At 36.1% G+C, this 10,000-nt stretch overlaps 1 protein-coding gene across 1 annotated transcript in view; it reads left to right on the top strand.

Moving 5' to 3' along the window:
• Positions 1-10,000, top strand: part of LOC307147327 (arf-GAP with dual PH domain-containing protein 1) — a 41,801-nt gene that overhangs the window by 6,057 nt on the left and 25,744 nt on the right. Inside the window, exon 2 of the mRNA XM_079852016.1 lies at positions 7,363-7,493. Coding sequence (XP_079708142.1) covers positions 7,363-7,493 — 131 coding nt within the window. The remainder of the gene's footprint in view (positions 1-7,362; positions 7,494-10,000) is intronic.

Here is a 10,000-nt window from a genome sequence, read left to right on the forward strand (position 1 = left end):
AGCTCATATATTTTGGCCGCTTTTTGGGGGAAAAAATAGATTTCCTAATATGAATGATCTCAATGCCTTCAGATACAGTGTCATACTGTACATATTTCTCTGCATTGCAGTTTTCAGTACAGTATCACACACACAAACGCACAGGCTTGCATACACACTGTCCTATTAAAGCAGTAATAATACGGTGGCTCTCACGAGAGATTTCTGGGATTTCTGCCCAGCGCTGGATGTCAGCCCGTTGTGTGACTGTATTCCGACTGCAGGCCGGAGGAAAACAGCATCACACACACCAGCGAATGACACATGGCACACACACACACACTTCAGATGATTCAGGATGAATAGGGTGAAAGGTAGACGACAGCCTCCACACTTCTGTTTTCCTCACTTTCGTTATGTGTGTGTGTGTGTGTGTGTGTGTGTGTGTTGAGTGATGGAAGACAGATTTCCCCCAAAACCCCTACAGATGCACATGAGCATGAGTTGTTGTTAGTGTTGTCAAATCAATGAATCACATCTAACATAAAAATAAAAATGTATATATATATAAACGTATATATGTGTTTGTGTGTGTGAGAGTATACAATATATACATATATATACACACATATTTACAAACTTGTATGTTAGATGCGATAAATCGATTTGACAGCAAGTAAATTAAGTAAAAATTTGAGTAATTTTGTTTTTGTTATTATTATTCTAATTACATTGAAATCTTTTTTGTTTTAGATTATTAAGTTTTAGTTATTTTATTACTTCAACTTTTATTTCAATTGATGTTTATTTTATTTTAAGTAATAAAAATCTAGTTTTAGTTAATGGTAATAGCCTTGTTGTATGTATATATATATATATTCTGATTTTTTGTAATTTAAGTAATTTTTTATACACACACATATTTACAAACTTTTATGTTAGATGTGATAAATCGATTTGACAGCAAGTATCACTGATATACTAGTATAGTTTTTGTTAATATTATGAATTAGATTTGATTTTTATATTTTCAGTTTTCATTTCTTTTTTGAGTAATTTTGTTTTGTTTATATATATATATTCTGTTTTGATTTTTTGTAATTTAAGTAATTATGTGTTTTTGCTATTTTCCTCAGTTTTTAAAAAATATTTTAAATTTGAAGTATTTTAAGTTATTTTAACAAAACTGAGAAAAGTTGTTTTGGCAACTACTTGAAAGGTTACAAGTTTTTTGTATTTTTTTATAATTATTTCAATTCAAGTAATGAAAATGTTTTTTTATGGTTTTAGTTTTAGTTCATATTTACCCTGATGTCAGGAACTGGTTCTTTCTGTTATTACATCAAACTAAATGGTCTGGCTCAGTTTGACAGACAGAGAGCATCATGGGAGGGTTTTCACAGACATCATTGTGAAATAGTAAATACAATTCCTTAAAATAGAGAACATTCAAACTGTGCCTTGAGCTGAAGCCGGGAAGAATCACTATTTCTCACACTTGAGGTGTGGCAAAATTTCAATGAAATTGACAATACAAAGAAGCTGTCAGTCAGGAAAGCAGCTTCTGTCATCAACGTGGACAAATCTGCATGGGAATCTATTTCTCCCTCCCGACTGTGAGGATTTCTATAGAAATTACTGGATTTCGTGGGCGAAACTTTGCCGAGGTAATCGTGACCACGCCTTCAGGGTTAGGGATTGACCAAAATCCCTAAATATTAAACTTAGACTATATGCTATTTGTTTTCTAAGTGATCAGCTGATCATAAATAAATAAATATCCCATAATATCATAAAGACTTAGGATTAGAACTTTTTAAACTACCTAGCAATCTTGCAAAATATCACTATATTATTGCCCAGCTCTCTATATAAACTCATATGTCAAACTTTATCCGAATATGTAGGGCATTATCAAGTCGAGTCAACCTTTATTTCTATAGCACATTTAAAGGGATGGTTCGGAGTAAAATCATCCTAGGGTCCTTTGCACCATGACCTCGAGCCAAACACCCCCCAGAAGCCTTTATTCCCTTGGTCGAACATTATTAAAGTTAGAGCTTATCTAGAGATATCAGCCGGATGGTTTAGTGCAGGCGCTAATGGATCCAAGGCTGTATCTGGTAAATTACCGCACTAATAATGCCCAGAATGGACCAAACTTCTACAGTAGCACAAATAGGTTCTGTACTCATAAAACGAGGCATTGGAAAGTTTGTAAGTACATCAGGAGTTTATTTAAATAACACTTGCCTGACGGCTAATGCTACCGCTAACCCGGACGTCGTGGTTTGGGAAAAGCCCGTAAAAGTCCTGGGAGAAAGTGATCATAAGGATGTAGTGTAACGACGGCCAGTTCCAGGAATGCACTAATATTTTGTTGGTAGTACCAGTTTATAACAATTATTAGTTAACACTAAGTTATCAACACTTCAGAAAAAATAATCATTTGTCGTTACACTACATAGATATGCATCGCTTTCTTTCTTAATAATGAGAAAGAACCATCCCTTTAAAGTGTCTTAAAGTGTTCTTATAATCTGTTGCTATCCCTTCAATTTAGTGCTAGACGATGATCTGAATTTTAAAATTGCCAAAGACTATTCATTATATTTTCTATGTGTTATTACAAGATTTGGTTCACAAAAACGATACGACGATATTTTAAGACTATTTTTGGCGAATGACGAGTTTTGAGTATGAATTATCATATGCTGTAAAAGATATATGCATATTGCTACTCATAACTACAGTAAAACTACATAAACTAGTACCAGTTTGCAACAATTATTAGTTAACACTAAGTTATCAACACTTCGGAAAAAATAATAATTCGTCGTTACACTTCATCCTTATGCATCGCTTTCTGCAGGACTTTTACGTGCTTTTCTCAAAACACGACGTCCGGGTTAGCGGTAGCATTAGCCATCAGGCAAGTGTTATTTAAATAAACTCCTGATGTACTTACAAACTTTCCAATGCCTCGTTTTATGAGTACAGAACCTATTTGTGCTACTGTAGAAGTTTAGTGCCATTCTGGGCATTATTAGTGGAGTAATTAACCAGATACAGCCTTGGATCCATTAGCGCCTGCACTAAACCATCCGGCTGATATCCCTAAATAAGCTCTAACTTTAATAATGTTAGACCAAGGGATAAAAGGTTTCTGGGGGGTGTTTGGCTCGAGGTCATGGTGCAAAGGACCCTAGGATGATTTTACTCCGAACCATCCCTTTAAAAACAACAGAAGTTGACCCAAAATGCTTTACAGACTTCGATTAATTTACATGTAACAATTCCTGTCTACGCTCACTGGGAAATAAAAGCGTTTTAGCGTAACACTGATAAGATATGCTGTATTTCTGAAAAATAAAGCTCAGGGCAAGCATGCACAGTGAAAATAGCAAGGGTCCTAAGACTGACCCCTGAGGGACACCACATTATAGACCAAGTAGAAGAAAAGTTGCATAGATTCACAGAGAACGCCCTTTCTTTTAGATAGGATGAAAAGCGTCGTCCCCTGCATGCACAACACACACTATAGACGACTGAGAAGAATATTACGGTCCATTGTATGAACACAGGGCGATATAAACTTCACAAAAATTGTGAAAAGCATCAAAAATGTCATAGGAATCACTTATTATCACATTCATCATAATTGATTTTATTTATTTAATTTTTGTTTGCCAAGTTAGACTGTACTGATTGTGATCTCTCTCTCTCGCTTTTGCACTCACATCACAAACACTTTTTGCCTTTATGCACACTTACACATATATATATAAATATAGGACGACATCAAATCTTTCAGAAATGTGGCATGTACCCAGAATAACTGAAGCCTCACAGCAACACGTACGATCTATATTGAGAAACCAGTGGTCTGAGAGACGCTTCTTGCAGTGAATAGCCGTTGACCCAGTGCACTCAATCTCTGGTCTACCACACGATATACGCCTTCTCACTTTTGTTCACTCAGTGAGCGTTGCAATGCACTGCCATCTGAGACATGCAAATCATCCATCATTACACCAGCTTTAACATCTTTCCACTCGCGATCTGTGGACAGTTGCATAAACATAGTCATCATGTTAAGACTGTGACTTAATAACTAGTCTAGACCAACTAGCGGTTAGTCACGGGGTAATCAGTCTTACTGTTCAGATTCAAAACCTACTTATTTATGCAACTGACATATGAGAATGAAAAATAACACGACTAACCTGTAAGACCAGTTCATGCAACCGGACACTGATCAGATACAAACCAGTCCAAAATGTGTTTTTCTGTGTGTGTCTGAACAGTCGAAACACATTTGGAGGTTTGTTTAGTGCAGTTAGTGATCATGTGAAGCACATTCACAGTTCAATTCAATGACTGAAATAAATAAAAACAAAGATTAGTTTGTCCAAAAATTAAAACTTGTTTTTTTCTGTGGAACACAAAAGAAGAAATTTTGGTAACTTTTATGTATAATGCAATATAAAGGTATATAATGCATTGTAAATTTGCATAAATAATTGTAACCAAAGTTAAAATGCATTATAATATTCGCAGATTGCTTGTTGCATCTGAAATCGGTTGTTTTGTCACGTGTTTCAATGCATTATGCTTCTAAAGGTGTAGTATTACTATAAAGCATTATAAAACTGTGGTTACAATAATTTATGAGATCATACAATGCATTATAAGGTGCAGAACAAGGCATAATTAATGCATTAAAAATACTTATATAGGCTTTAAGTGTTGAATTATTTTCAGTCTGGTTTATGTCATTGATCCATTTGACGGGTTCACAAAAGTGTGATGCATGAATCTGAATTATGCATGAATCTGATTCACTGAGAACGATAACTATAAAGATAACTGAATTAATAACTATACTAGCATCCTCGACAACGTTCGGTTTATTATAAGCGCAATGCAGTTTTGTCATTAACTCCTTAAAGCAGGATTCATTCTGATTGGCTGGCAATGTTTTTTATTGTTCGTCAGCTTGAAAAACTTTGATCCTCATTTATTGATAGTGAATAAAGTTGCTCTTTTATGGTGCTTTTGTGTCCCTTTTGAAGCTTGCAAGTAAATTGCATGGGAAAAGAGCAACCTGGACATTCTTCAAAATGTCTAATTTTGTGTTTCACGAAAGAAAGAGAGTCATACAGGTTTGTAACGAGTAAATTATGACGGTGAATAATAATTAATCTGCGCTTTTGTGCTCATGTATGTGTTGTGTAACATGAAGAGTTACTTTATGAGCACAAAAGTGTGTATTCTGGTTGCAGAGAGCCACACCTCGATCAGATAACAGGCCAGCCAAGAGCTCAAAGTGGGTAAAAGACAAAACAAAGTCCATTTCATTTGGTCACAAGCCTCTGTATCTCGCTCTCCTTCTCTCTGTCTCTCCAATCGCCCCTCTTTCTCCTTCAAACAATAACTGCACTGTTTCATCCTACGCAGTGTGTGATACTCACAGTTTCTCATGGATTGTGTCACTTTAAGAAGTCAAAAAACCTGACTTTCAGTTCATGCCTGTTTTGTCAGTCGACAGCCGAAACTCTCTTGCCTTCAGGGTTTACAGCTCAGCGTTTAGCAACACTCACACCTGAAGTGTGTCAAACTCACACAGATCGCGACACAAATGAGTGGTTGTGTGAAGAGTCTGTCAGTGTGTGTGTGTGTGTGATCAAACAGGGTGTATGTGTGACTTTCTGTCGCTCTCTTACTGTGGGTTCGCTTGTGTTTGACATTTCAGCGTATAGACTAACGGTATAATTATTATAGTAACCTCTGTGGTTTGTACATGCAGTTTATAAAGCCTCTTAGACCTCAGCATTAACCGTGATAGGAACAGAAACACACAGGCCTACTTTTAAACCAGTTGTATTCTTCAGTCTTCAGTATTTTGGCCTCCATTAACGGTCCCAACAACTGCATATGGATAAATGTTTTAAAAGTAAATGGTATAGCAATGATATTACTGTCTGTCAGTGTGCTAATTTGCATACTATCCAAAATATGCAAGGATAAAATTAGTGCAATCTACACTGATTTTTTTTTTTAAGTGCAATTAACTTGGATATTTAAGTTAATTCAACTTAAATTACATTAAACTGACTTAAAAAATTTGTTGAATCTTGTATAACATAAAAAAGTTGAAAATTGCTTATTTTGATGAATTATAGCAATGTAAAAACATATGTTGTCACAACTTAATGATCATGATCATAAAGTGCAAATTGGTGCACAAATAATGGTGGGAAATTACCTTTTTAGCAATGAACTTTACTGGAATAGTCTAAAATGTATTTAGTTAAAGAGTATGAGCATGGCTAGCTGTGAAACAAGCAATATTCAGTTAGTTAAAATGTATGAGATTAAATCAAATTGGGTTTATTGATGATGGTTATTGATTATGTAAAACACACTGACAAATATTCATCACGTTAAGTTTATTAGTTTGTTTATGTTAAAACAGTCTAATCCAAATGGATGGAAATTTTGGTCACACTTTAGTTTAGGATCCAATTCTCACTATTAACTATGACTTTTGCCTCAATAAACTCATAATTACTGCTTATTAATAGTTAGTTGTTAAGTTTAGGTACAGTATTGTAGGATTAAGGGATGTAGAATATGGTCATGCAGATTAATATGTGCTTTATAAGTACTAATAGCCAATATCCTAGTAATATGCATGATAATAAGCAACTAGTTCATAGTGAGAATTGGACCCTAAACTCAAGCGATACCGGGAAATTTTGTATGCAATAAAAATAATTTTAGGCTTAAGTGGAGTCTTGTGTTGCTATTAATCTTATTAATCTTCTTCCCCAGCTCTAAAAAATAGCATTTACTGAATCTAAGATTGGCCAAAAGTAATGTCCGGCCTTCATTCAAATATTATGAAAAATATTTTGTAAGCATGTTGTGTAATTGTGCATGGAATCAGTTTTTTATTTGTGATAATAAATGCAATGCAACATGACAAATTGTGCAACATCCTTTCTGGCCGGACATTATGGTCACACTTTAGGATCCAATTCTCACTATTAACTACGACTTTTGCCTCAATAAACTCATAATTACTGCTTATTAATAGTTATAAGGTAGTTGTTAAGAAAATGTATTGTAGGATTAAGGGATGTAGAATATGGTCATACGTACTAATAAACAGCCAATATCCTAGTAATATGCATGATAATAAGCAATAGTGAGAATTGGACCCTAAACTAAAGTGTTACTGAAATTTTATATGCAATAAAAATAATTTTAGGCCTAAATATTTTTGCAAGTGATGTCTTGTGTTGTTGCTTCACTTCAAATTTCATCTAATTGATTAGTAAAGGTTTTTGTAAAGGCTGTTCCTCTGTTGTTCCTCAGAGCCGGACTGGGTGTCGGTGACTCTCGGAGTGTTCGTGTGTCAGGGATGTTCACTCATCCACAGAAGTATTCCCAGTCTCAGCCGGGTGAAGTCTGTGCAACAGGACGCGTTTGAGGATAAAGAAATCGAGGTGAGGAACAGCGGGTTTACTCAGAAACACCGTCCAGATCTGCAGTAATCCCGACACACACACACACACACAGACTGACTGGCTCTTGGCCTGCATGAGAGATTGAGGATGAAGGCCATTAGTGCACAACATGAGCCTGGGAATCTGAAGAGAGCTGACGTTTGTGATAATCTTCACAGACTCGTGATTGACAGAACCATCAAACCTCTGGATAATCGATAGGCGCTCAAGCAAACGGTGCATTCAGTTCAAAAAACGCCTATTATTACAGTTCTGAATAATTAGGGTTGCTTACTAATGCTCAGATCCGATTTCACTCGGGCGATGATAAAACGGCCAAAAAAAATGTATAGACTTATACAGTGAGATTTGCATGCTCTTCAGAATCTGTCAGAAGTGTATATGAAAATATGATATTTACAGTAAGCTCTCATTTGTTGACATCAGTTAATGCACTATTTTTACAGCATTTATTATTAAAGGGGTGGTTGATTATGATTTGACTTTTCTAGCTTTAGTTAGTGTGTAATGTTGCTGTTTGAGCATAAACAACATCTGCAAAGTTACAACGCTCAAAGTTCAGAGCAAAGGGAGATATTTGCTTTAACAGAAATCGCTTTTTAAGGACTACAACAAACGGCTGGTAGAGACTACACCACATTCCTCCCGGGTTAGTGACATCACCAACCCTAGAATTTACATAAACCCCGCCCCCGGAACACGATTTATAGATCATCAAGACAGAATATGCTAATCAATGACTAGAAGATAACTACACATCAGCTTCATAAATTCATCAACTAACCATTCAGAAATGTCCTGTTGCTTCTACATGTTGTCACTTCTTCTTGAGTCTCTCCATCATTGTCCGACTCCGGTTTGAACATAAAAGACTAAAAGTTTTTGAAATGTTCAGTGCATGTGTGTGTGTGTGAGGTAAAAGAACACGTCCTCTTGAAGCTCCGCCCCCTGTGCCGGGAGCAGCAGCTCATTTGCATTTAAAGGGACAGACACAAAACGGTGCGTTTTTGCTCACCCTCAAAATATGACAACTTTAACATGCTATAAAAATATCTGTGGGGTATTTTGAGCTAAAACTTCACACACACACTCATATTTTACTCTTATGCTGAGACTTATTTTACATCTTGTGAAAAGGGCATTATACCACCCCTTTAACCTTTCTTCGTGTAAGTTAGTAAAAGTTCACAGTGCATTAACTTAACTCAACCGTTGATCTTAATAATGCATGAACTTTGACTAATGTGAAGACCAGTGTTCGGGAAAGTTACTTTTAAAAGTAAGGCATTACAATATTGCGATACTCCCTAAAGCAAGTAACTAGTAAGATTAGTTAGTTTGTAGTGTTTTTACATTGCTTTTGTGTTACTTTTTCTCATCTGGCCGAGGCTCATCTTTTCCAGGTGTTTTTTTATTTTATTTTTTTAATCAGTATTTAAGCAAATTAATTAAACTGAAAAGTAACGGACATTACTAAAAAAGAAAAAGTAACTCAGTACATTTATAAAGTAATGCATTACTTTACTCGTTACATTAAAAACATCTGATTACATAATGCATGTTACTTTATAATTTGTTACAGGGTTTGAAATGAAAACCCGGCAAATGCGGGTAAAACGTTTGTGTAACACAAATCTGCACAGATTTAGCGCAAATACTGATCATCATGAAATATTAAAGGGATATTTCACCGCTGGAAAGATGAATGTGTATTTAAATTGGGTCATTTATGTAGTAGAAATGTGAAATTATTTTAGAAGTTGGTGCCTTCTAGACTGAGAAAAGCCAGAAAATGTATTTTTGGCTCATGTGGATGAAAGACAACAACTCCCAGAATGCACTTGCTTCGCTGCCCTACGAGGCCACGCCCAAGCCACGCCCACCGGTTACAGAGGGCAGTGTCGGGAGAAATGATACCGCTAGGCTACTAGTCGACTGGAAACTGAAAAGATGGCGTTTTATCGTGAGATCCCCCTATGGGCGGGTTGAAGACATGCGGAACGAGCTCCTCCTACTGGCTGGAGTCTCTCGCCTCTGGACACAAAAGCCTCTGATTTTTGTGTCATCTGAGGTTTTTTTCCAGACACACAATACAGAAATCTCTCGTCTCAGGGGGACATGAGGGAGGGAAGCACGGTCATGCCAAAATACCACCGGGTTTCTACTGACACAAAGCTTAATGCTAATCGGTGAAGTATCCCTTTAAATACAGCGTATTGCACAGAATCTGCACATATCTGGCTTACTTGAACACACACGTCACTGCGCAACAAATAACGGCACGCTCGTTCAGTTGCATTGAAGCAATAGCGAAGATTAAAAAGCATTTGGTAAACAGAAAAGACATTGTTATTTTCTAACACCCCACATTATTTTTTGATGTTCTTTGCACTGTATTGATATATCCTGAAAAGGATGAGGATGAAAGAGGAAGGGAGGAAATGCTGGATGACAGGATTTTGTTTGAATAAGGAATCTATGTATGA

This window comes from Squalius cephalus, assembly GCF_949319135.1.
Source record: "Squalius cephalus genome assembly, chromosome: 19".
Lineage (NCBI taxonomy): Eukaryota > Metazoa > Chordata > Actinopteri > Cypriniformes > Leuciscidae > Squalius > Squalius cephalus.